Source organism: Lacerta agilis, chromosome 14 (genome assembly GCF_009819535.1).
Source record: "Lacerta agilis isolate rLacAgi1 chromosome 14, rLacAgi1.pri, whole genome shotgun sequence".
Classification (NCBI taxonomy): domain Eukaryota; kingdom Metazoa; phylum Chordata; class Lepidosauria; order Squamata; family Lacertidae; genus Lacerta; species Lacerta agilis.
Window position 1 is genome coordinate 10,541,020 of NC_046325.1, and position 27,468 is coordinate 10,568,487.

At 40.6% G+C, this 27,468-nt stretch overlaps 2 protein-coding genes across 2 annotated transcripts; both read right to left on the reverse strand.

The window, feature by feature from the left end:
* Positions 1-478: 478 nt before the first annotated feature.
* LOC117057394 (vomeronasal type-2 receptor 26-like) lies at positions 479-9,335 on the reverse strand. Its single transcript, XM_033168237.1, has 6 exons — positions 9,073-9,335; positions 7,103-7,280; positions 5,044-5,904; positions 3,407-3,634; positions 2,369-2,495; positions 479-1,380 (listed from the first exon to the last, which is right to left on the reverse strand). Exons 1-6 carry the CDS (start codon positions 9,333-9,335, stop codon positions 479-481), a joined length of 2,559 nt encoding a protein of 852 aa, XP_033024128.1.
* Positions 9,336-11,039: 1,704 nt separating this feature from the next.
* LOC117057395 (vomeronasal type-2 receptor 26-like) lies at positions 11,040-22,930 on the reverse strand. The gene is made up of 6 exons (XM_033168238.1): positions 22,833-22,930; positions 20,330-20,621; positions 16,913-17,773; positions 13,920-14,147; positions 12,396-12,522; positions 11,040-11,941 (listed from the first exon to the last, which is right to left on the reverse strand). Exons 1-6 carry the CDS (start codon positions 22,907-22,909, stop codon positions 11,040-11,042), a joined length of 2,487 nt encoding a protein of 828 aa, XP_033024129.1. The 5' UTR covers positions 22,910-22,930.
* Between the last annotated feature and the right edge of the window lie 4,538 nt (positions 22,931-27,468).

Here is a 27,468-nt window from a genome sequence, read left to right on the forward strand (position 1 = left end):
CTGTTTTGAGGACCCATGTAGGGGATGGGGAGGGGGTAGTCACAAGATTCAGAGAATCTCACAAAATGATTATACAAACTGTTGGAACGTAAATTTTTAATGATAAAAATAAATAAATAAAAATTTCAAAAAAGTGGGAAGAACTGCAAATCTAAATTTTACTTTTCTACAGAAGTGTGGTTTATACACATGCTCACGCAACCCTTTCTTTCCTCTATCTAGAAAACTGAGAAGCATTATTAGGCCTCAAGGACACACTGCAACCTAGGAAAAAAAAAGTAAAGGAGTGTCATGCAAAGTCACTGAGTGGTGTGTGGCAGGATGCAGGAAAAGTCTGGGCAGGGATCCACAAGTCAAGTAAAGAATCCTGGAGGATTGTTTTGGTCCCCAAACTGATGTTCCATATCACTATATATGATTCTTTACTGGGAATAAAAACAGTACATACATCTCAGCATGACAGAGACATGTTGATTCTTTAATTCTTTCTTCTTATCAGTTTCTCTTTGCTGTTCAACTCTGGCCTCAGCAAAATAACAAAGCATTTAGGTAAAAAGATGCAGCCCAGTAATCCAAAACTAGAGGACAAGATGGAGAAGACCTCCACTGCCACCATATATTTCCCCTTGGTACTCAGGTAGGTTGGAACAAAGGACAACCACACACTGCAAAAGACCAACATGCTGAAGGTGATGAACTTGGCTTCATTAAAACTGTCTGGCAGATTCCTAGCCAGAAAAGCCACAGTGAAGCTGACAATGGCCAAGAAACCCATGAATCCCAGGGCACAGTAAAACATTATAGTTGAAGCTTCGTTACATTTTAGTACAATTTCTTCAGTCATTGAGTGCATGTCAAAATCTGGGAATGGGGGAGAAGTTATCAGCCAGGTCATACAAATACCAGCCTGAATAAGGGAGCAGCAAAAGACAATGCAGATACATAGTCTATTGCCTACCCATTTCCTCATCCTGGACCCTGGCTTGCTGGCCATGAATGCTAGAACCACAATGGTGGTTTTGGCCAATATGCAAGAAACTGCCACTGAGAAGATCATGGCAAAAGCAGTTTGTTGAAGGAGGCACATTAGCTGTTCAGGCTGTCCAATGAACATCAAAGCAGAAAAGAAAGCTAGCAAGAGGGAGATGAGGAGAGCGTAGGTGAGGTTCCGGTTGTTGGCCTTGACTATGGGAGTATCCCTGTACTTAATGAAGATCTGAAGCACCAAAGCTGTGATGAAAGAAAAAGTGAGATCAAGAGTAGCCAAACTGCTCCCCAGAGGTTCTTCATAAGACAAGAAGGTTATTTGTTTCGGAAGGCATCCATTCTGGTAACTGTTTGGATACTGGTCTCCAGGGCATTCAAAACAGTCATCCATGTCTGAAAAAGAAAATATTGTTTTCTATACAAGTTAAGTGCTATCTGGCCCATCCAACAAACTTTAAAAAGTAAATGACATACTTCTCAATGGTAATATCACACAGTATATACCGTATTTTTTGCTCCATAAGACGCACCTTTTTCCTCCTAAAAAGTAAGGGGGAATACCTGTGCGTCTTATGGAGCGAATGGTGGTCCCTGGAGCTGAATTGCCCAGGGGCCAAAAGCAGATTGTGCTTTTTATTTTACAAAGAGAAAAGGGAGTGTTGAAAGGACCCGCTCAGCAGCTGATCAGCAAGAGATCGGGAGAGAGATAAGAGTCCCCGGCTCCCTTTCAGCCCCGCCCTCCTTTGTTGAATGTGCTGCAGAGGGAGGTTGTTTGTTTCCCCAGGACATGTGACTGGCTGATTAGATTATCTGTCTGGAAACAGTAGAAATGGCTCCCTTTCCTCAAGATTTTTCAGAAATGTGAGTTAAACCCCATAAAAATGGGGCTTTTCCTCTTTGCTTTTCCCCCTTTGCAAAAGAAGCTTTGCTTTTCCCCCTTTGCAAAAAAAGCTGCAAAACCTTTAGCTGATCCTCAAAAATAAAAATAAAAACCCCAAACCCCAGGGCTTTTCCCTTTGCAAAAAAAAGCTGCAAAACTTTTAGCTGATTCTCAAAAAAGGCCTTTTGCCTTTGCAAAAACAGCAGCAAAACCTTTAGCTGATCCTCCAAAAAAAAAAACCCCAAACCCCAAGGCTTTTCCCTTTGCAAAAAAGCTGCAAAACTTTTAGCTGATCCTCAAAAACAAAACAAAAAAACAAAACAAAACAGGGCTTTTAGAGGAGGAAAACCAGAAAAATATTTTTTCCCTTGTTTCCTCCTCTAAAAATGAGGTGCGCCCTATGGTCCGGAGCGTCCTATGGAGCGAAAAATACGGTAAGTTCTGGTGTGCACCTAGGAAATAGTGACTGATATGTTACGTAGCATAAAATAAATCTCCTACCCATCTGGTTTGAGATCTTCCCTTCTGGACATGGGAGGCAATCATAGCAGCAAGATGGGTGCCCTTCCTTCTTGGTTCTACTATAACCTGAAAGGCACTTCTCATTACACTCAGAAAGGGGCTGTACCTGTCCATGAATGAAAGAAAAGAAGGGTTGGTAATCTGCAGCTCACATAACAACCCCATGATAGGAAATCTACGTACATTTAAGCCATAGGTAGCTTGCCTTATGGCAATGTGAGAGTGCTTTCTTTTTTGCAACAAACTCCAGTATTGGAATCAGTACCTCTACCATTAGGGACGCGGGTGGCACTGTGGGTTAAACCACAGAGCCTAGGGCTTGCTGATCAGAAGGTTGGCAGTGAGCTCCTGTTGCTCGGTCCGAGCTCCTGCCCATCTAACATTTCGAAAGCACGTCAAAGTGCAAGTAGATAAATAGGTAGCGCTGTGGCGGGAAGGTAAATGGCATTTCCGTGCGCTGCTCTGGTTCGCCGGAAGCGGCTTTGTCATGCTGGCCACATGACCCGGAAGCTGTACACCAGCTCCCTTGGCCAGTAACGCGAGATGAGCGCTGCAACCCCAGAGTCGAACACGACTGGACCTAATGGTCAGGGGTCCTTTTACCTTTACCTTACCTCTACCATTACTCCTATACCTTTGCTTTCATGAAAACCATATTGGTAAATTTTTCAACAACATCAACTTTTAGAAGTCCAGAGTCTTAGTGAAGTAGAAAACATTCAAGTGAAAGCTTAATAGTTCAGCTAATGCTTTTTCCTGGGGGTATTCAAAGGTATGCAGTACCAGAACCATTTTTTTCTAGAACAAAAGCACTGAGTTCAGTGTATTATATATAGAGAAACCATTAAGTGGTTTTGTTTCGTTTTTTTTTTACATTATTCATTGCCCTTTATGCAATCTCTTAGTGTTACATCTAGTTTGATCTGAGAATGGATGCTTTAATATGTTAGAGTGAAATTGTTATGGCCCTCTGGAAAAAAAAAAAAATATCAGCGGACTTTCTGAAATGGAACTTACCTGGTTAAATCTTTCTGGCCACATGATGGCATCATCATGAATGGTTAACCCCTTGTCCAGAGGAGCCTGGGAATCCAGCCTTCCAACTTTGACTCTAAGAAATGACTCATTTGGGAATGTGATCCAGTTGATAATATCAAATCCAGATACTAATTGTCCATTTTGGTCAAATGAAACTTTTTCCCCAGCGCTATTATTAAACGATACACTTCTCAGAAAGTGGTGGAGCTATATAGGAGGTGGGAAAGAATTCACAAATATGTGCCCTAACACAATGACTGTGATAATATTTCATGATTGATATACAGTAATGGTTTGTGGTCTGTTTAAAAGCTCCCCCCCCCCGAGACCCTTCTTAGATAATTGAGGTTGCTGAAAGAGGGAGAGATGATTTATGGGCACATAAAAAGGGTGATAGTGTTGATTCTTTTAAGCAATATGATTTACTTGAATGTTCATTTGTTTTTGTTTTGTAGATGGGTCCTAAGCTTTAGCACAATATTTAGGGCTTCTTCACTTTACTGGAATTCAAGAGCTGACTTCATATGAATTATGATATCATGGTATGCGGGGATTCTTTGCTGGAGCTTCCCGCGTGTAAGTTTAGGCCACCTACACACGGTATTCCAGTTGCTGGGGATCTGCGGCCAGCACCTCACATGCGTAAATGCACGGGCGCCGGCCGAGCCTGCGAACAGAGCGGCCAATTATTCTGGAGCATAAACTCGCACCGTACCGCTGTCCGCCAGGCTAAATCTGAAGGTGCGTGAGTGGTTCGGATGAAAATGCCTCGTGAAAATATCTACAAACACTTGCGACCTCCTGAGTTACTCTAAAGTTACATACCCAAGCATAAAGGCTAAATAGACCCCGAAAATTTTAAATTAAGATGAAATAAAGACAGACAACGTTACTTCTTTGAATGGCTTTGGCTGACCCGCATAGGCTTTTACACTTCACTATTCCTAGCCCTATTCTAAGCTTTTCCTAAGCTAACAGACCCTGCACCGCCAAATCTTCCGCAATGCTAAGGCTAACTAAATCTGTACCGCCAAATCTTCCGCGATCTAAGCCTATGCTAAAACTAAAGCTATCTAAACCTTTACCGCCAAATCTTCCGCAAGCTAAGACCTAACTGCATCTGCACGCGCTTCAAACCCGTCCAACCCATCCAACCCGCTCCCCAAAAACCCCGTTAACTAAACTGAACTAAACTGAAGATAAGCAACAAAAGACCCTGGCTATCTGAACGGAACTTAATCTAATAATGCCCAGAGTGGGGAGCCGCAGCCTTTTATTGATAACCAAGTGCAACGTCATGATCGATATATTTACCAATAGAAACGCTGTTGCTGCCCCCAAAAAAGGCGGGAAGCAAAATAAATGACCATTGACAACTTCAAAACCTCTGGAACTAACTTTTTAGGTGGAGGGATCTCAGTGGCAAGATGCCTACTGAGCCCTGCTTTTGCTTTCACTTTTACGTGGAAGAACACATAAAATAGTACATAAATAATCATTAAATTAAGCAAATAACCGCGGGTTCAAAGGAACCCACGAAGTGTATTCCCACAATGGTACCTCTAACTAGCCAGATTTAGCAACAAAATTCTGTATTATTTGGAATAGAACTTTACCTGCCATGGTTGTTGATTCAGAAGTTCCCACCTTACTGTTCCTGCCATTCCTCTGTATTTGAATTTGGTGGAAAGCATGGTGTGCAAAGCATGTGCCACAACATATACAGAATTGTAGATGCTGTAGCTGTGGGCTGTCATTCTCATTTCAAAAACAGACCCAGGAAGGCTCTCGATATTCTCCTCCCCAGTGCAGATCTGTTTGTCTTTCTCCTCCAAAGTAGGATCAGTAAAATAACAATTAAATGCCTCTTCCCAGAAAATCCTGACAAAGCCATCTTCTTTTTCCAAGATCGGGTTTCTCATCTGAATAAATTTCTGGAATCCTAGAAGATCCTTTGAATGAAGTGCAAAGGATAGAGCACCGTGGAGGAAAGTTATGTCCGAACCTCTTTGAATGGGAAACGATGTGAAGTCCATCTGAGCTGTCATAATCCAGACTTTTGCCTTGCCTTCTATTTTTAAACCATTTGCTTCTGCAAGGCTGGGCATCATTCTCATTACCATAATCGTATGAATTTCACCATTCACAACTACAACATTGGTGGTGCTTCCCACATAAATGCTGGTTGTTTTAGAACCTTCCTCCACCAGGTGATCCAAATCATCAGAAAAAGATACTTTAGGAAAACTTTCTATAAAATCAAAGCAGATGCCCTTCTCGGCAAACCTGGGAAGAACTTTTTGTACGAATCTTTCTCCAGTGTCATCATAGAGAAAAAGCACTCCAATCCACATCCAACTGAAATGCAGCAGTAGCTGGATAATCCCCTCATATTGTTGAACCCAATCTGGAAATACTTTATGGAAGAAAACCGCTTGCATGTCTTTATTCAAAATAGGAGAAGAGCCATAGATGAGCTAAAGATGATCATTTTTATAAAGAGATAGGGAAAGGAGATACTAAATGTTGAGATCCAAATACCAAATAAACTCTAAACAAGATTTCAACTTTCAATTAATGAGTATTGATTGACAGGGGCTATTCAATTTGTTATTTATTTGTGTTGATTTGGAATCTGCAGATATATAGATATAGACAGTGCTTTTTTCTTTAAAAAAATGTTTAGGGATATTCTCATTTTGACTCAAGAAAAACCACCATTTTATAGTTCAAATCGGGGAAAATAAATACAATTAATGTACAAAGAACATGCATTACCTCATATTAGACAGCTGACAGCTCACAGTGACTTCCACGTTGGCATTTCATGTCTGGGGCTCTGGGTGGGTGAGGGCAACATGGAGCAGCCATGGTGGGTTCAGAGAGGCCACCATCTTCTGGCATGGCCAGGGGAGGGGTTGGTCACCTGGTGCCACCCCATTAGAGGGGTCTAGGAGTGGCGACTCAGTCCAGGAGTCCACTGGGGGACCGATGGGCCAATATACCTCTTTCAATGGCAGCCTGTGCTGGGTTGTAGCACCCAATCCATGTTGCAATTGACTCCCCAACATGAGTTCAACGCCACCAGATTCCTATCAGGTAGTAGGTGTACTGCCTGATGCTGGAAACACACCCATTGCCTTAGCCAAACCTACTCTGTCCTGGAATCAATAAAGCTGTGGCCTAATGCAACCCAATACCAGTCTACTGTGTCCATTCTTGTGGCCTTCCCTGCACCTGCCACAGCTGTTATGTTTAGTCCATATGTCTCCACAGTTCATATTATTCTTCATTATAAGGTTCAATGAGGAATGATTCCATATGTTCTGTCTACATGGGGATGCTTCAGTATTTGCATGTCCTTTAACAATTTATGGAACCAACTTAGAAAAATCTCCCACTGCCTATTTTTTGCCTGTACTCTGACTTTGGCCAATTTCTCTTGCAACCAATCGAAAACTGTGCTTCGGTTGTCAAATGTTTCGAAGCAAAACAGGCTTCCAGAATGGATAATGTTTGTCAACTGAGGTTTGACTGTACCTGTACTTGCTAGTCCTAAAAAAATCTCAAACATGGTGAATCATTCAGTCATTCAAGTACCCACATTCAGTCTGATTATATTTGTAATTGGTTTGCTTATGACCCATCAGTAATAAACCAAAGTACACATCTTACTTGTGGCATCTTGTACATGCAGAGGATTGTTGCCATGTCAAGGCCTACTTCAGAGTTCGATCCTCCAATGACTGCAACTGGTGTGTCCAACAAATCGCACTTATAGTTAGGGATGAGTCGTCCTTGTCTAGAGAGGAGTTCCATGGAGGCTTGATAGGTCCAGCTTGCACTGAAATGGCTATTAAAGATGTGAAATCCTAGAGTGACATTGGGTAAGATTTGGGGATTTCCACTGATCTCTTTTACAGCAAATGCCATGGCCAGGATATGCTGATAGAGATGTGTCATTGGCCTGCAATGAGAACTACATATTAAACAACAGCACATCATAGAATCATAGAATTGTAGAGTTGGAAGGGACCCTGATAATCATTTAGCCCAGTGCTTCCCAAACTTGAGTCTCCATCTGTTTCTGAACTACAATTCCCATCATCCCTGAAAACTGGTCCTGCTAGCTAGGGATGGTGGCTGTTGTAGCCCAAAAACAGATGGTGACCCTTCTCTGAGAACCACTCATTTAGCCCAACCCCCTGCAATGCAGCTGTCCTATAAAGGGATCAAACCTGCCACCTTGCCATTATCAGCATCATACTCTATTATTTACCCATAGTATAGGGAAGTACGTGAGAATATTGAAACACAAAGCTGCACATTTGGCTTTCCTGAATAGCCAGCTCATGGCATTACTTTTAATTCTGATCACAAGAACCATCCCTCACTATCCACATTCTGGAAGCTCACTATCAGCTTCCAGAAAACTCAGAAAGGGAAATGTGTTTTTTAGAGGTTTGAACCTCAGAATAAACTTAAGTTGTATCCAGGGAAGATTCCTCTGATGGAAGAATCTGTGCCTGATCCTTTGGAATATTTCATAGCTGTAAGGGACACTACAATTATCTTTTTTTAAAAAAATAATGAATATTCCTTTATTAACAATATCATCAACATTTACATAGTTTACAAATTTACAAGCTTTCCATATCATACCTTTCCATTCCAGATACTAATAAATCGTTTAAAACCAAGAACAATAATGATGATAATAATAATAATAATAACAATGAATAACAAAATACAAAACAAAAAAACTAACATATATATACTAATTAAATAAATAAAATAAATAAATAAAAAACAAAATTAAAAATTAAATAAATTATAGACTTCCAATCTTTTCCGATGAACATACCTTTTCTGCTTGTGAAAGTACTTAACATTTTCATTTTATCCTTTAGCTTATTTCCAATACATTCTGAAACCCGGATACAGCCTTAATTTGTTTCATACAGTTATTTTACCTCCAGGGTCACTCAAAGGCTGCCACAGACTTTATACCATTTACAATTATCACTATAATTATAATTACTGTAGAAGGCAAATAAGCCCCTGTTAGCGATTAAAAGTTCCATGGACTTATCACAAAACTGAATTTGCCATATAGGCCTATTTTGTGCTTCTCTTTGCAAAATCTAAGCAGTTGTTAACAGTACTGCTGTTATTATATTTGCTGCCGCTACTACTAATATCAGATATTTGAACTGAGTATCCAGTCTTCTGAGTATTGTTCAAAGCTGATCATGAAACCACCTCCAGATTTGAGTGATTAACCACTTTGCAATGATAAAAGTTAAGTGTGAAATCTAGAAATACAAATATTATCATGGCAAATCGCAAGAAAGCCTTAAGAAACTGGATGTGGGTGTTATGTTTTTTTTCCCCCTGCCTCATGTTCATTAAATGATTATGAAATACTAGTTTTAGATCTCATTATAATCAGAAATTCTTAAACTAAGATGAACAGACCCTGCTTAAATCCCAACCCCACCCTTCATAAAAATCAGGACTGAAGGAAAAGGGTTCTGGTGATCATCACCCTCATCATATGGCAAATGCAGATTATATAATCATTACAGAAAGATCCTAAGGTTTTAAATTCACAAGCTCACGTGCTCACACAAACAATTCCTTACAGAATGTCCTCAAGGAACTCAGGAGAGGGTGGTATATTGAAGGCTACACTTGAAGTTACATAGATTTGAGAAATAATGCCAGCAACAATGATGTCTCCAGACTGATAATATTCATGAAGAATAGGAAGAGGATGCCTGATGGAACACTGAGTAATCGGAATGTTGCCCTCATTTAGAGAAAATAGCACTAATTTCAATACTGCATAGAGTACCAGCTTGCAGAATTTTTTTGGGAAATAATTCCTCTTTTTGGACACTGCCATTTGAGCGTTTCTGAGCAGTAAGAAGTCACTAGAATGAGTGTAAAGATTCATTGATCAGACTGACAGAGCACTGAGTGTCTGTCTGCCCAAGCTTGAATATCACAGGGTATATTAATCTTCCAGTCTTAGCTCATGGTTTTCCATGTTGGTACTGGAACCCTCTAGAGATACAGAGAAGTAGTGATTATGATTAATTTGATAATTGCAGAAAATATAATTCCTTGTAATTACTCTCTATAACATGGCAAAAGAAAAATGTGTGTTACATCCCGGAAAAAGTTTCAGCTGGTCCTCCTGAGTACGAAGAAAGCTCTAATGAGCTTCAGCACACAATCTAGAAAATAACTCAGAAAGCTGGTATCTTAGAAAAGAAAAATACCTTATAGAATAGCCACTTCGCTGGTAACTATTGATGTAAAAACTTGTGCACAACTTATGAACATTGCCAGTTTATCAAGACTGGAAATACATCAGCTATTCAAATGAAAACTTCTATTGTCTGCAAGTAATCAGTTTCCCAGTAAGCTGTTTTCTGTGTCCTGTTTTTTTTTTAATATAGTAAAATAATTGTAATTCTTAAATCACAAAAATTTCGGTCCAGAAAAATAAAAACTCTCAAAAATGAGCACAAGAGGGGCAATTCAGTGAAGAGTGTACATAAAAGTTTTCTAATGCATTTTGAGCTCACAGGAATCATTAAATTTCAATTACTTTTTACCCCGTCCCCAAAAATTTATGTGATTCAGTTACAGGTGGGTAGCCGTGTTGGTCTGCCATAGTCGAAACAAAATAGGAAATTCTTTCCAGTAGCACCTTAGAGACCAACTGAGTTTGTTCTTGGTATGAGCTTTCGTGTGCATGCACACTTCTTCAGATGTGATTCCACATTCAAGTCCAAGTATTGGCTAGGATACTAATATACATTTCTCCATGTTTGATGTTAATAACCCAGTTCTGCTCCCCTGCATTGCTTAGATCATCTTTCCCCTAATAAAGTATTTATAGAAGAATATGAGCAACTTTCAGGGGATAAGCAAACTTTAAGGGAAAAACTTTTGCATGAGCAATCTGTTTTTGTTTTTTGTTTGTTAAATATAAGATGTATCCTAAGTCATTCACAGATTAGACCCACTGATGGTCAATGGACAATACTAGATTAAAAGTCTATTGGCCAGCTCTTGTATAACCTGATAAAACCCAAAATAATCTCCAAGTTTTTTGAAGGAAGGGAAGGGAAGGGAAGGGAAGGGAAGGGAAGGGAAGGGAAGGGAAGGGAAGGGAAGGGAAGGGAAGGAAAGGAAAGGAAAGGAAAGGAAAGGAAGTGCTGCTGGATAAGACCAAAGGCCTATGTTGTCCAACATTTTGTTTTCAGAGTGGCCAATCAGATGCTCCTCAAAAGCCCTCAAGGAGGACATATTCCTCTCCTATGGAGAAAATATAGAAAATGCCAGGGTAGGGAAAGCTGCAATGTAGCTCACACGTTAGGCTTGTAATCAGAGAGAATATAATACTTTGGGGGAAGAATGTTGACATAAATGGACAGACAAGCTCTTCTTCTTCTTCTTTATTATTTATTTATTTAATAATAAATTGTTTATTTTCTACAGAACAGTATGTGTGTGATCTCCTTATATGTATCACTCATCATTAAGTGCATACTTTTGAGTGGGAAAAGATTTAGTTAACATTGGACATACTGACACTCTAGTCATTTCTTCTAATTAGCTGCCCCTTGTTGTTCAACTCAGGTCTCATCAAAATGACATAGCATTTAGGAGAAAAGATGCAACCCAGTAACCCAAAACTGGAGGACAAGATGGAGAAGATCTCCACTGCCACCATGTATTTCCCCTTGGTGCTCAAGTAGGTTGGAACAAAGGACAACCACACACTGCAAAAGACCAACATGCTGAAGGTGATGAACTTGGCTTCATTAAAACTGTCTGGCAGATTCCTAGCTAAAAAGGCCACTGTGAAGCTGACAGTGGCAAGGACACCCATAAATCCCAAGACACAGTAAAACATGATAGTTGAACCCTCATTACATTCAAGCACAATTTCTTCAGTCATTGAGTGCATGTCAAGGACTGGAAATGGGGGAGAGGTTGTCAGCCACACACTACAAATTGTAGCTTGAATAAGGGAGCAGGAAAGAACAATGGAGGTGGCCAACCGTTTCCCCACCAGTTTCCTTATCCTAGATCCTGGTTTATTGGCCATGAAAGCTACAACCACTGTTGTGGTTTTGGCCAGAATAGAAGAAACTGCAACTGAGAAGATCATGCCAAAAGCAGTTTGTCGAAAGAGGCATGTAAACTTCTCAGGCTGGCCTATGAAAAGCAAAGGGCAAAGGAATGAGAGCAGGAGTGAGATGAGGAGAGTGTGGGTGAGGTTCCGGTTATTGGCTTTGACTATAGGAGTCTCTTGGTGCTTAATGAAGATCCACAGCACCCAAGCAGTGACGGAGGACAAAAGCAGAGCAAAAACAGCCAAACTAACCCCCAAAGGTTCTCCATAAGACAAGAAGGTTATTGCTTTCACAATGCATTCATACTGGCCATTGTTTGGATATTGATCTTCAGGGCATTGAAAACAGTCATCCATATCTGGAAAAGAAAAGAGTCATTTTTATGCATGGAAACTCTGGTTAAAAACAAGCATAACATTATGATAGCTTTAAATGACTGCTTCTATGGTGCTATTGAAATACATGACTGATTTCTTCTCAGGACATTGTGTTCAAGAGAACCTTAACAAGCTACAGCCCTTACAGTACTGCACTTATTGGGACCAACTGGTCTTACAAGAAAGATTCTTTCCCAAGATATAACTAAACAAAGGTATCAATTACTTTCTTCTCTCTAGTTTTGCTGAAATCCTTCCTCCAGACCTATCATGAAATACTTCTGCACCAAAGTAGACAGGCAACAGTAATATGACACAACATCTTATTATCTGCCCTGTTCTTACACTTAAAACATCAAGGAAACTAATTTCTGGTGTAAATGTACTGGATCATATCTGGCATAATTTATAAATAGTGTACACAACAAATCTTACCCTTCTGGTTAGAAATTCTCCCTTCTGGACATGGAAGGCAACCATAGCAGCAAAATGGCTCTCCTTCCTTTTCCATCCGACTATAACCTAAAAGGCAATTCTCATTACACACAGAAAGGGGTTGTACCTGTCCATTAATGAAAGAAGAAAATAATGTTGAAGTGTGCCACTCACTGGCCCATCTTTAGATAACTACAGTTTATTTGTTGATAATGTGCAGGCTAGAGTTATAGCCTCTATTTGTTACTGTGTTGTGTGTTTTTGTGCATGTGTGTTTTGTTGTAGACTGCCCTGTGATGCCTTTCACCTCCAGGAAAGATGCAGTATTGGAATCTTTGTCATTTCTCCAGCAACTGTGCCTTCATAAAAACTTTTATCATAGTCATATTGATTATACAACAACTCCCTCAAAACTTACCACAGTGTATTGTCAATCACATCTGAATGATATTTTCCAAAATTCTCTGCCGTTCATGCAATCTCTCCATATTGCATCCTTGCAGAATTAGCCTCTGCTTTACTATCTTTAGATTTTTCAATTTAGTTTTATTTTCAGCTGTGACCTTTGCTTGGTCAGTTCCTCAACATATTAGTTTGCAACTAGGGGGTCCCGATATTATTGACTTAGAATGTTATTAGTTCAGAGACCAAAACAGTGGGGAACAATGTTGCTTGCACCCTTTCCATAATACAGTGGAACTTCGGTTTTCGAGCATCTCAGGAGCTGAACGTTTCGAAAGCCAAATGGCGAAAACCCGAAAGTAATTGCATCTGTTTTCGAACACGCCCCAGAAGTTGATCAGCTTCCGCTGCATGTTTTTCTTTTTTCTCAATGAATCTTGCCAACCACCCATTGCCCCTCAGTTTTTGAACATTTCGGAAGTCGAACTGTCTTCCGAAAATCCGCTCCACTTACCTGTGGGGAGGAGTTGCGGTGGACCGCGTGGTTGCCCTCTCACTTCCAGGTGGGCGGGGGACTTTGTCCCTCACTGCCCGGAGGATTCCTGGCCACGTCAGCAAACAGCTGGCCAACTGGCCGGCTGGGGGGCATGGCTGGGACTCCCCTTTAAAGGCAAAAGTGCGAGCCAGAGGGCTTCCTTTCTGCTCGCTTCCTCAACACGCAACGTATTATGGTTGAAAACCGAGGTTCCACTGTACCAGAAATGAGTGATATGTATCTACTGTGCTCTTCTTCATTTCTTAAGATAATTGTAATGAACTAATGGCTGACCTATAGAACTTTTTTGAATGTTACCTTTCCCCTCATCTAAATCTTCTACCACCTTAGTTGGCAATAACTTAATATTTTGCTCTACATCAAGGCAGGCCTGGGATCATGCCTTTCACATTATATATATATATATATATATATATATATATATATATATATATATATATATATATATATATATATATATATATATATATATATATATATACATACATACATACATACACACACATACATATATATCTGAAACAGTTTTGCATACACGACTGGAGTTCACATGAAACAGACCTTACCTGGTTGAACCTGCTAGGCCACACAATGGCATTAACCTTAATGGTCAACCCTTTTTCAAGAGGAGCCAGTGGGTCCATCATTCCAACTTTGACTCTAAGAAATGACTCATTTGGGAAGGTGACCCAGTTGATAATATCAAATTCAGTTTTTAATTCCCCATTCTTGTCAAAAGAAACCTCTTTCCCAGCACTATTGTTAAAGGAGACCCTTCTCAGAAATTCGTGGAGCTAAATTGTGGGAGGAGGGAAGGAATTAATATAACATCCAAAGAATTGAAACATTGCAAAATGGTGGTTGTTGGTTGCATTTGAGGGTTTTGGATTATCACCTACTTAAAAGCAGTATATGTCAAGGAGGGGGTGGCTTTCCGAAGTCCTCCCTCCAAGCTTCTAATAACTCACATGTAAGCACAGAACGTGTTATCAGGCTTTATTGGCATCTTCTCTGGCACCAGCTACAGACATGAAACAGCAGTCTAATCTATGACATGTTCTCTCTCTCCACACCCCCCCCCAAAGCAGGTTAACTCCAAGGTTTATAGGGGCTGAGAAATGCTGGCAGCCCCATCACCTGCTTCCGCTTTGAGGACCAATTGTAACACCTGCTTGAGGGGCCCTACCCAGCGATACTTGCTTACAGAATCACTCCTTCATGACAGTATTTATTTTCGTACTTTTTGAATTAGGGTACTTAGGGTACTGGGTAGAACCAAATATTATCCCCCCCCCCTAAGGATGGATAAAGAAATGCAAGTATGGCACAGGGCGATAGCGCATTATAATGAGGAATGGTTGCTTTAAATACTTATGGAGAATGTCACAGTAAGTTAAAGTCCCTTAGGGGCGTCCAAGTTGCACTAGTGAGATGGCTGCTGCTGGTGGAGTGGCTCACGTGAGAAAAGGGCAGGAAACCAGCATGGTTCTCATCAGGGGTGGCACATCCGATTTTGCTGTTTGAAGAGAAATGAGAATGCCACCGTGTCCTGTTGCTGCTGCTGTGCTGCCTGCTCTGCTATCACATACCTATTATTATTATTATTATTATTATTATTATTATTATTATTATTATTATTAACAAAATAATTATACAAAATTCAAAATGAGAACACAAAAGACATAATAAAAACAAAATCAAAAACAAATCAATGACCCCCCTCCCACAAACACATTTAAAAGGACATAGAATGTTAATCAGCCAAAGGCCTAGAGAAATGAAAGACTGATTTGTAGATGCTTCTCTGATTATAAAAGACTGCTTTGGCTCATGATCCAACTCCATGAGGGATCAGCTGCCAGAGTGAGATTAACCCTCCTAGGTGAACTCACGAATAGAGTGCCCATAAACAAAGGCGTTCGGCAAGGTTGTATATTGGCCCCCTATCTCTTTAACTTATATATAAGTGATATGAGAAAACCTCTAGCCGAGTCATCTGCCAATATCCACGCTCCTCACCTTGCGGATTATAGGTGTCCACTACCATTATATGCTGATGATGCGGTAATTTTATCCTACTCGCGAGTTGGTTTAAATAGAGCACTGAAGATTTTTGCTTCATACTGCCAATCCAATCAGCTAGTTATTAATCACGCCAAAACAAAAATAATGTGGTTTTTTCCCCCCAGAAGCCCTAAACAATACACTTGGAAACTAGATGGAGTGGCTGTAGAACAAGTCACTAAGTTCCAATATTTAGGCATACTGTTCCAACAAAACATGAGGTGGACAGCGCAGATTCAGTAGCAATTCTACTTCACAGATGGTGCCCTGCATGTGCCTTCAGGGATGGTGGTCTATAAGTCGAGAAGAGTAAACACACTAAGTTATGCAGCACCACTATGGGCTGCTCTGGCAAATCTCTCCTCGCTTGAATCCCTACAAAGCCAATTCCTTTGTCGTCTCCTGTAAGTCCCCACCTGTGTGAGCAATGCGGCCATACGCGTGGAATTGAGGATGCCTTCCTTGGAGTCGCTCCTGTGGAAGCGTGTTTTTATCTGTTGGTTGACACTCTGGCACAGACTGCCTGAATATTATCTGGCCCAATGCTTATGGCGCGATGAGTTCATGAGCCCTTGGGCTAGTAAGATTGACGCCAAACTTTTGCTTATTGGAATTTCGCCCTTAGAGATTCTGAATCAAGATCTAAGTATAGCAAAAAAGACCATCTCCCAAAGACTGGATGATATTGAGCTGCAGCACAATATTATGCTGGGCGGGGGGACATGCTCACCGAGATCTCTGGGCATTGTACCCCCACTTCAAACACCTGCCTATCTATCAACTCTTTCTATTGCTAGTCACCGTTTCGCTTTTATTAAAGCACAGTTTAATGTCTTCCCTTCAAACGTTCTTTTTCACAGATTTTCAGGGGGCCAAGTGTCAGTCTTATGTGCCTGTGATAACCGCTTGATTGAATCTTTGCACCATATAGTGGTTGTCTGCCCCTTGTATTCTGATGCCCGAAAGACTTTACTACTTCCATTAATTCAAAAATTACCGGGGTATTTGGAAGAGACTTACCTTGCTCTTCTGTTGCAAGATACAGACCTGATTGTAACTTTACATGTGGCAAAATTTCTGACCTCAGTCCTGTCACTTAAGAAACGCAATAGTTTGCTATATACAGTTTGAAATTTTAATTTAACTTTTATCATTTTCTACTCAGCTGAGTATTTTTAAAGCTATTTTATTGTTAGTAATTGTAAACCAGCCTGTGATGTTCTGTTTCTGTTTTCGGTTGTTACGTTTATGGGCTTAAAGCCGAAATAAAATGAGTTGAGTTGAGTTGACTTCTCTGATTATGGTCCACCATTTATTTTAATTTGCTGATTTGTGATCTCCCCTGCTTTGAACCTCACTGGATAATCATATTTCCTCCAAAAAAAATCAATCAAAGAAGAAAGTCCCCCCCCCCAATGTTGTAATGAGGTATTCCCCTTTCACTCAGTTTCAGAGTTTACTGCAAACTTCTGCATTAGTTGAGTTTGAACATTACCTGCCATGGCTGTTGGTCCACGTAGCCTGATCTTATTCCATCTTCCATAGTCCCATGTTTAAATTTGGAGGAATGCATGGAATGCAAAGCATGTGCCACAGCATATAGAGCGTTGTAGATGCTATAGCTGTGGGCAGTCATGCTCTTTTCAAAAACAGATGCAGGAAGTGTGTCAACCCTCTCCTCCCCAGTGCAGGATTCCTTGTGTCTCTTATCTAAAGATTGTTTGTGAAAAGAACAGTTAAATGCCTCTTCCCAGAAAACTCTGATGAAGCCATCTTCTTTTTCTGAGGCAGGACGTCTTCTCTGAATAAATTTCTGGAATCCTAGGATATCCTCTGAGTAAATTGCAAATGATAGAGCACCATGGAGGAAACCTATGTCCCAACAGCTTTGAAAGGGATATGAAGTGAAATCCATCTGGGCTGTCATAATCCAAACTTTTCCTAGGCTTTGCCTTGGCATATCCTGTGTCCCTTGCATCTTGAAGTACACTCTCATTTCCATTATTGTATGAATTTCACCGTGCACAATCACAACATTGGCAGTGCTTCGCACAATAACATTGATTATTTCAAGTCCTGCAGCCATCATTGCAGTGATCCCTCGAAAAACATTCAATTTAGTGAATCTCTTTACAAAATCAAAGCAGATCCCCTTCTGCTCAAACATGGGTAGAACATTATGTACAAATCTCTCTGAACTGTCATCATCCTGACAAATCACCCCAATCCATATCCAATTGAAATGCTGCAGTAATCGAAGAATCCCCTCATATTGTTGAGCCTGATCTGGGAACATTTGGTGCATGAAAACAGCTTGCATATTTATATTCAGCATGGGAGAAGAGCCAAAAACAAGCTGAGGGTAATAATTTACAAAAAAGGAAGAAAAAAACACGAAACCCTTTATTGATTTTGAACAACAAACTCAGATCAGGATTTGATTGATGGATTGAATTATTAGTGAATTGTTATACCACTTAGGATCGGGGCCGGATTTAGGTTTGATGAGGCCCTAAGCTACTGAAGGTAATGGGGCCCTTTATATGTCTAGCTGTCCTTTGTCAACAACAAATTGTTGCTGTTTTTTGTTGTTGTTGTTGAATATATACTATATGGTAATTTATGAACCTAATAGGTATCTAAAGCCATTTGCACATAACAAAATATGTATTTTATCAAAGTAATTGTTGAAATACAGTTAAGAAGAAGTATATTAATAGGGTGATACAATAAAGAAGAAGTATATTTTGGGGGGACTCCCAAGAGAGTGGGACCTTAAGCTATAGCTTGTTTAGTTTATACGTAAATCTGGCACTGCTTAGGATATTAAAACTATCTCTAAGTGACATGCAAAAAAACTGAAGCAACAAAACACAACTTAAAATATTACAAAATTACAGTTATATAAAAATAACTGTTACATTAATACAGTTACTAATATATATATAAACCAAGAGAAGAAAAGGCTAAGGAGTAAACCCTACGCAAATCCAGCCCAACTGGTGCCAAATATATTGCTCTGCTTTCCTTTGGACCATAGCAGTGAGGCTGAGAGGTCTTGTCACCTGGGCAACCCAGGATTTTCACATACACTGCCCAGGTTTGTGCTCCAGAGTGGTCACTTTGTTGCTGCTAACACAGCAAAAACAATGCAGTTTGACTTCACCCACCCTTATCTCTCAAGATATGCCAACAACTATCAAGAGGGGACCATGCACCTGTGTGTATATCACATGCTGTGTTGATGCTCTATAGGACCAAACAAGTCTAGTTAATCAACAAGAATCCATACAGTTCAACATGTTTCCCATCCTCCATAGAGTCAGTTAGAAATACACAAATGCACTGGACACATACAAAAGAAACAGCCTAATCTGAAGAAGTGTGCATGCACACGAAAGCTCATACCAAGAACAAACTCAGTTGGTCTCTAAGGTGCTACTGGAAAGAATTTCCTATTTTGTTTCCTATTTTGTTTCGACTATGGCAGACCAACACGGCTACCCACCTGTAACTAGCCTAATCTTACTTCAATTTTCTATTTGATCAAATAACAGCTGTCACGGGTTTTTGTTTTGTTTTGTTTTTACATTTAATTTATTGGATTCTGGGGTTTGGAACTGATTTGACTATATGGGGAGGGGCAATAACATTATTTGAAGCCTGCTCTATGTTCTCAGCTGGTGAAAATATTTTGCTGTTTATATACATTTAAAATACATTATCTGATTAAAAAAATTACAGTGGTACCTCGGGTTACATACGCTTCAGGTTACATACGCTTCAGGTTACATGCTCCGCTAACCAGAAATAACGCTTCACATTAAGAACTTTGCTTCAGGATAAGAACAGAAATCGTGCTCTGGCTGTGCAGCGGCAGGAGGAGCCCCATTAGCTAAAGTGGTGCTTCAGGTTAAGAACAGTTTCAGGTTAAGAACGGACCTCCGGAATGAATTAAGTATGTAACCAGAGGTACCACTGCAGTTTGTCCTTTCTACATGAGAAATAATAATAAAAATGTTTTGTCTCTTAGGGACATGTTTCCCCTGCCAAAAGAGAGAGAGAGATAGTAAAGGCAAGCAAATAGCTTGTTAATCACCCTGTCCCCTGTTCCATGCTCCTCAAATTCTTAAAGATGGTGACATACACCAATATTCAAGCACCAATTCTCCGGCTGAATGGGTATACAGGCACTTGCTTGCAGCTGGACACCATGGCTCTGTCTCTCCCAGACCTTGCTTGGGTTTGGACTTGGGCAGGGGAAGGATGGAAAGGGAGGGCAGGAAGGTCGACCTGCCTAGACCAGTCTTGCTGCCCCCCCCCCGACACTCGCCTGGTCCACCTCACACAAACAACCCCCACCCCACCACTGCTTCTCCACTCTCTGGGGGAGAGTTGCCCACCCTACTCCTGTGCCATTTCTCTCTCCTCTCCTCTCCTCTCCTCTCCTCTCCTCTCCTCTCCTCTCCTCTCCTCTCCTCTCCTCTCCTCTCCTCTCCTCTCCTCTCCACATGCCCTCCCTATAAAGTGGTGTGCTCCCCACTTTACACCCTTTTACTTATGCACATGGGGGCCCAGAACATAACCCCCATGTAGAAGAAGAAAAAGAGTTTGGATTTGATATCCCGCTTTATCACTACCCTGAGGAGTCTCAAAGCGGTTAACATTCTCCTTTCCCTTCCTCCCCCACAACAAACACTCTGTGAGGTGAGTGGGGCTGAGAGACTTCAAAGAAGTGTGACTAGCCCAAGGTCACCCAGCAGCTGCATGTGGAGGAGCGGAGACGCCAACCCGGTTCACCAGATTACATGCCTACCACTCTTAACCACTACACCACACTGGGGAGACGCCTGTATTCAAAAACAAATGTAAATATTTTCATAATCATCCGGGCTTCATGCACGTGTCTTACTTGTGGCATCTTGTATATGCACAGGATTGTTGCCATGTGGAGACATAAACCAGAGTTTGGTCCCCCAATGACTGCTGTTGGAATGTTCTTGACACCACACTTGTAATTTGGAATGAATCTGCCTCTCCTGGAGAGAAGTTCCATGGAGGCTTGATAGGTCCATCTTGCACTGAAATGGCTATTATAGATGTGGAATCCCAGAGTGACATTGGGTAGGATTTGGGGTTTTTCATTTATCTCCTTTACAGCAAATGCCATGGCCAGGATATGCTGGTAGAGTTGTGTCATTGGCCTGCAAAGAGAGTTATATATTGGATAATAGTGCACCTTCATAAAAAATAGATTATATGCCTAGAGTCCAGGGAAATGTGTGCATATATTGTCACACAAACCTGGGCATTTGTCTTCCTTGAAGAGTCAATTCCTGCCCTGGTTTTGAACGATGTTATTAACTAATACCATTCACACACAGATACATGTACAATGTATATAGAAGTTCCATGTAAAGTTGAGGCTCTTAATTTCTTCCAGTGGCTGATATTCCAGTGATCAGATTAGACCCAAGAGACTACAATCAATTGGAAATATTTATTTTAAATACATCAGTATAAGGCAAGAGGAACCATTTTAGTTTATCAAAGAGAAATCAAAAGCAAAAAAAATAATTATTGTGGAAAGACAAATCTAAGAAACAATAAGGTAGTTATTATATGCAAGAATTTCTGTATGCAAGATTTAGTATTATCCAATTTAACTTTACTCAGTTCTCTAGTTTAAAAGTTTGCTACGTAATCCCAGCTGTACTAAGTGCAAGGCATTTTAGTTTAAGAGAAGAAGAGAGCCACTGATACAAAGTGATGCTTCTGTGGCTTTGGATGTGTGTTGCTGGATATCAATCTGGTGTCCGCCATATAGGAAATAAAATATAAATAAAAATAGTGGAGTTTGAACCTCACATAAGAATAATATAATCTATTAAAATTTAAATATATTAAAAGCTGTCTCCAGGTTAAAGAAAATAAAATGCTAGTTCTGTGTCATAATCATATGGAATTGTAAGTGTCATAGAGAAGATCATCAGTTGCCCAAGACATTATTATTTCAACACTATTTCGACAATGGTGGACCCCATTGTCCAGATTTTTCTAAAATCACACAAGTATCTTTCCAGAGGCATAACTTCATCCAGATTCCTCTTCAGACAACTCTTGAGAAGTCTGGGGTACATGTGAATTAATGGTTCCTTTGTGTAAATATGTGGAATAATGATTTTGTACAGAAGCTAAAAGTTTTAAATAATGCTAGGAAAATTGTTGTTTTCTTACAAAGGAAAAAAAATCCACGCTTTTCTACTTCTATAATGATGAGTTTAACAGAAACCACCCCCTATCCCCCTTGGCCATTTATTAATTGTGATTTATTAATTTTTTATTTCTTTGTAATGTTACTTTGCTTCATAATGGTTTTGTCCTGACTATATGTTGATTTGAGGGACACGGGTGGCACTGTGGGTTAAACCACAGAGCCTAGGGCTTGCCGATCAGAAGGTCGACGGTTTGAATCCTCGCGACGGGGTGAGCTCCCATTGCTCGGTCCCAGCTCCTGCCCACCTAGCAGTTCAAAAGCACGCCAGTGCACGTAGATAAATAGGTACCACTCCGGTGGGAAGGTAAACGGCATTTCTGTGCATTGCTCTGGTTTGCCAGAAGTGACTTAGTCATGCTGGCCACATGACTCGGAAGCTCTACGCCGGCTCCCTTGGCCAGTAATGGTCAAGGGTCCCTTTACCTTTACCTATATGTTGGTTTAATGCTGATTAAAACTACAATGGAAAGACCAGTCACTGGCAGTAGATCAGACTTCATTCCTATGAACAGGAGTCTGAAACCATCTATTTTCTCATATATAACTTCTGGAGAACTGGGGTTGAATATGAACATCCTGCTTAAACTGTTGCTAGGCTCTCAAGTCACGCATATTGTAGAATACTTGTTAATATGAGCTACAGGAATTGATAAAATATTCTGAAGCAAAAGAAACTGAAAATGGGTGTGCTAAATGACAAACCATTAAATGTAATTATTAAATATTATATTAAACTGAAAACCATGGGATACACCATACCTTAGAACAATAAATACTGATAGAATAAATGACACTCCTTTCAGAAAGCAATTTAAGTCATCAGATCTCACAGTCCCCCATAAACATTTCTATTCGAAAGAACAGTGGAATAATAATAATAATAATAATAATAATAATAATAATAATAATAATAATAAACGCAAAAACAAACAAAAGTGCTGCTAATGTCTCTTTGAACAAGGGGCAATAGAAAACAATGACTTAGAAGACAGAGAAATGGATTTCAGGATTAGATCTGCTCCCCTAGAAAAAGAGAAATTTTGAGAAGGTAAAGGTCGATGGTGATGATCATACACCAAATATCGCTAAACATTCAGTACAGATCCACACTATGATTCAAAGAAATACAGTTCCTTACAGAATTTCTCCAAAGAGGTCAGAAGAGGGAAGTCTATGGAAAGTTAGTATATTAGAAGTTATATACACCTGTGACATAATGCCAGCAATGATGACGTCTCCTGACCGATCGTATTTGTGAAGAAAGGGAAGGGGGTGTCTGATGGAGCATTGAGCAATAGGAACCTTGCATACAGCCCAGGGCAACAGCACTAATACCAACATTGCAAATACTGCCATCCTGCAGGAAATTCTTAAGTTCAGGCCACAGTTCAGCTCTTCAAACACTGCCATTCAAGAATTCCTAATTTCCACAGCCTAACCTGAATGACAGCTCATTCAACACCAGATTTGTAATGCAAAAGGAATCATTGATCGGATGGGCAGAGTTCTCTGTTAGCTATAGCCCAAGCTCTGAATATCACAGGGATATTAACAACATCTTCCCAACTTGGTTCATCATTTTGCAAGTGGCCCCCTTCTGGAACACCGCCCACCCCCAAGGATGGGAAGCAGAAGAAGAAGTGATTGTGGTTAATTTGGTAATTACATGTGAGATAATTGACTGCTTTGGGTTTAAGTTTTCGACAACACTTCAAAAGGAAAAATGTGTGTATCATATTGCTAACTTCTTTTATATACACACTTCTCAAAAAAGAACAGAAAAGTTTTGATGTTCCATTATCATTTTTATTATTTAAATTTCTACACTGCACAGGCCAGTTTACAATATTAAAAAAAAATATACGTAACATAGTAGCAAGCAAAAACAATACCCTCCACCCCAGTTTAAAGGCCTTAGATAGCTTAATTAGCCAAAGGCTTGTAGAGGTGGAATATATTTTTGCACAACTTCTAAAAGGGGAATAGGTGTTGTTTTCCCTGAAGCTAGAATACTTCATGATCCAAATGAAAACTTCAGCTGCAAAGGGGTAATCAAAGCTAAATATGAATTGCATGGAGTTGTCATGTGCTATCAGGATGATTCAGCGCTTTTGGATATAAAGAAAGCCAGCTGCCACATAAATCTCAAAGGAGTTGACATCAAGCAAAATATAGTTTAAGCAGCTGTTTCATTCCCTCTTCGACTCCAACTTTGCAAAAGGGGATCAAGTGGTTTCTTAGAATTTAATAACTCAGCCAGAGACCCCCCACAAGAGGCTTTTCTAAAACTCCTGCCTCTTTTCACACTGCAAGTCTTACATGGTGGAGCTGATAAATCAGTGTCTCTGTCCTGTGGGGCTGGTAAATCTTCACTTTTGCTCTGTGGGGCTGATAAATCTGTTCTTACACTGCTGTTTCCTTGAAACTCAGGCACAAAGTCCCTCCCCACACTCCAGCTGTAGTCTCAGAGCTACCCTGAAGCAGGGTATATATATTGGGTTATTTCAAGGCAGGAAATGGTGCTAGGTGGGTGAAGAAACCCACAGGTCAAGGGCAGAAAGAAGCAATAGACAAGCTCTTACCTGATAGTCCTGCACCCCCACTGCAACAATTCTGCAACAAATGGGTCAAGTGCTGCTTTCCATTATGAGGTTGGCTGGATTAGACACCCCTCAGTTAAAGGTGCATCAAATGGGTCCATTGACCTGGACTTTTATGGTGTAGACCAGTCATCCCCAAACTCAGCCGCGAGATGTTTTGGGACTACAACTCCCATCATCCCTAGCTAACAGGACCAGTGGTCAGGGATGATGGAAATTGTAGCCCCAAAACAAGTGGAGGGCCGTGTTTGGGGATGCCTGGTGTAGGCATTTCCCATACCTAGCAACCACAGTGCTCTCCAGCAATGGAACCCACATCTTTATGTAATGAAGATCCTGTCACGGACAAACAAACTCCAACCAAGATTGACTTGGTGGGAGGTCTTATGTGATCAACATAATACAGTGGAAGGAATCTTCAGGAGAATGGTGTTGCTGTAGAAGAAGGTTTTGGGCCTACCTGCTATAATTGGGACACTGGTTGGGTTGGTGGAGAATGGCATACTGATGGCCACCCCAACACCTAGGCCTGCCTGCTGAGACTCCAAAGACTGCTGATCTGATGTTGAAGCAAGAAATGGAGAGGCAGGTGCCAGATGGGATATGCAGTGAATCGGTGCTACAGCAAACACAGGAATTATTTCAAGATCAGAACTGTAGCAACATGAACAATTGAAGCCAAGTAGATATAGTTCAATACCCTTGACCTAACATCCTCAGACCCAAGGTTGTTGTATATTGATCACGTCTCTGCTTCGAGAGTGGAAAATCTGTCTGATTCTCCAGCAGCGATTGCCAACCATTGCTCCATCCTGCCAGCATTTGATAAAAATGCTGAATATACCTCCTAGCCCAAGAACCATTTCTTGCAGAGGCAGAGGCAGAGGCAGAGGCAGAGGCAGAGGCAGAGGCAGAGGCAGAGGCAGAGGCAGAGGCAGAGGCAGATGGAGTCAGACCCACTTGGCAACTAATAAAGGGCTGCTACTATCATGAGAAGGGACCCAGGTGGTGCTGTGGCTTAAACCAAAGAGTCTAGGGCTTGCTGATCAGAAGGTCGGCAGTTCGAATCCCTGCGACTGGGTGAGCTCCTGTTGCTCTGTCCCAGCTACTGCCCACCTAGCAGTTCGAAAGCATGTCAAAGTGCAAGTAGATAAATAGGGACCACTCCAGCGGGAAGGTAAACAGCATTTGCGTGCGCTGCTCTGGTTTTCCAGAAGTGGCTTAGTCATGCTGGCCACATGACCCGGAAGCTGTACGCCGGCTCCCTTGGCCAGTAATGGTCAGGGGTCCATTTACCTTTACCTATATGTTGGTTTAATACTGATTAAAACTGTCATTTATACTATCAGTATTTATTGTTCTAAGGTATGGTGTATCCCATGGTTTTCAGTTTAATATAATATTTAATAATTACTTTTAATGGTTTGCCATTTAGCACACCCATTTTCAGTTTCTTTTGCTTCAGAATATTTTATCAATTCCTGTAGCTCATATTAACAAATATTTTCTGCAAGTGGTCATTCATAACTGATCAGTAATGAGGCCTAGTGGTATTTTGTTAACTGAGGCTGAAATCCAGGTGTGTCTACAATACATATTAGGGGCATCTCTCAAAGTTAGTAAGGGTTTCCACTGCAAATATGTGGACACACAAACCATGTGGTAGTATTGAATCAAGCTTTCAAGACTCAACGGTTTGGGATAGGTTCTGATCACTGATTTACCTATTTGTGAATAGAGAGTTGCTGAAAGGTCATCATAACAACTCAGGCAACTGATTGTTCAGAAGATGATCACAAATATATAATATAGGCATGAATGAGCAGATCTAGAAAGATTGTCAGAGCTGTAGGGAATGGGAGAGTTTGAGGGAAAAGATCTTGGCAATGGTGACCTACCCCAATAATATCCAGCTTTGCTCCAAAAGTTGAGAAGGGAGGGAGAGTGGCTCTGGTTCGTACATTGAATTCAGAAGGAACTTGCTCAGGCAAGTGGAGCCAAGTTATGGATGTATAAACAGTTCTGCTGCCTCCAAGGTTAGGGCATTTCCATGGACATATCATAGAGCTAAATTTAGGCCCCAAAGATGCCACATCCACACTATTGATAGACCTAGGCAAAAAAAATATTCTCCTTATAATATCCCCTTCGGGCACTTTCAAGCCCCAGAAGCTAGACCTAACACTCAATGGTAAAATCAGAGGATTTCTTAAGGCATGAGATCTAAGAGTTCAAGAATGGGCAGCAATGTTTGAGAGGCAAAGAAAGACAAAAGGGTAGTTACTTGAGAGTAAAATTCTTCTGAGAATCTATTGAGGTGAGGGACTGTTAAATCCAGGTAAAGTGGGTGGTGTTTTAATCTATATGCAGGTCCTATCCCACTTTCTCAACACTGTGACTTCCCAGGTAATCATTAGTTAGGAGATTGATCATATAACAAGCTAATGATACCCATTATTTCTTATGAAAACATTTCTAATAAGTGGTTTCCCCCTGCCTCACCATGGTTTCTTCGTAAAATGGCAAGCAGAAAAAGAGAGATAAAGCAACAACAGATTTGTCTGTGGTCTTCTGCTCCCTGATTTGCCTGATATCCAGCTCTCCCCTCCCCTCTCTCTCTTCATGGTTTCTGCCACTAACCAGCAAAACACAAACAAGAATAGGCTTTAAAGGTCAGCACCAACACTTTGATTTGTGCTTGGAAACATATTGCGAGCCAATGTAAGTCTTTCAGGAATGTTGTTATATTATCTCGGTGGCCACTCCTAGTCACCAGTCTAGCTCCCGCATTCTGGATTAACACACTCATACCTAGAAGCAATAAATTTCATCCACTTGTAAAAATAATGTCTCCACTTTATCTGGATGCAGTAAATATGCACCCAATTAAAGTTTAGTGACAATATTCACTGAAGAGCATTGTGCTGCTGCAAATTTTGGTAAACCTTTCTTGTATTGAGGCTGCCTCTGCAGAATGAAAACACCTGAACCTCTGGATAAAATAACTATGTCCATGGTATGAATAAGTACCCTTTATCATTGGAGTTCAGATGCTACTAATCAATCAGTAACCCATTCATTTACCAAAAATGTAATTATTGATTGTTCACTAAAATTTCTAAGCAGTTGGCATGGAGTTTGTGCATTAAAAACTACACAAAAAACACCCACATT

Bases quoted from the DNA above. Each gene is read 5' to 3' on its own strand.
- LOC117057394 (XM_033168237.1), bottom strand. From the start codon at position 9,335: ATGGCAGTGTCCAAAAAGAGGAATTATTTCCCAAAAAAATTCTGCAAG. The intron at 7,281-9,072 runs GTAAGGAATTGT...CATCTTTAATAG, and splicing joins GAGTTCCTTGAGGACATTCT to CCATTTCAGTGCAAGCTGGA. The intron at 3,635-5,043 runs GTAAAGTTCTAT...CCTCCTATATAG, and splicing joins TGAATCAACAACCATGGCAG to CTCCACCACTTTCTGAGAAG.
- LOC117057395 (XM_033168238.1), bottom strand. From the start codon at position 22,909: ATGTCACAGGTGTATATAACTTCTAATATACTAACTTTCCATAGACTT. The intron at 20,622-22,832 runs GTAAGGAACTGT...CTCTCTTTGCAG, and splicing joins GACCTCTTTGGAGAAATTCT to GCCAATGACACAACTCTACC. The intron at 11,942-12,395 runs GTAAGATTTGTT...TTTCTTTTCCAG, and splicing joins GAGAATTTCTAACCAGAAGG to ATATGGATGACTGTTTTCAA.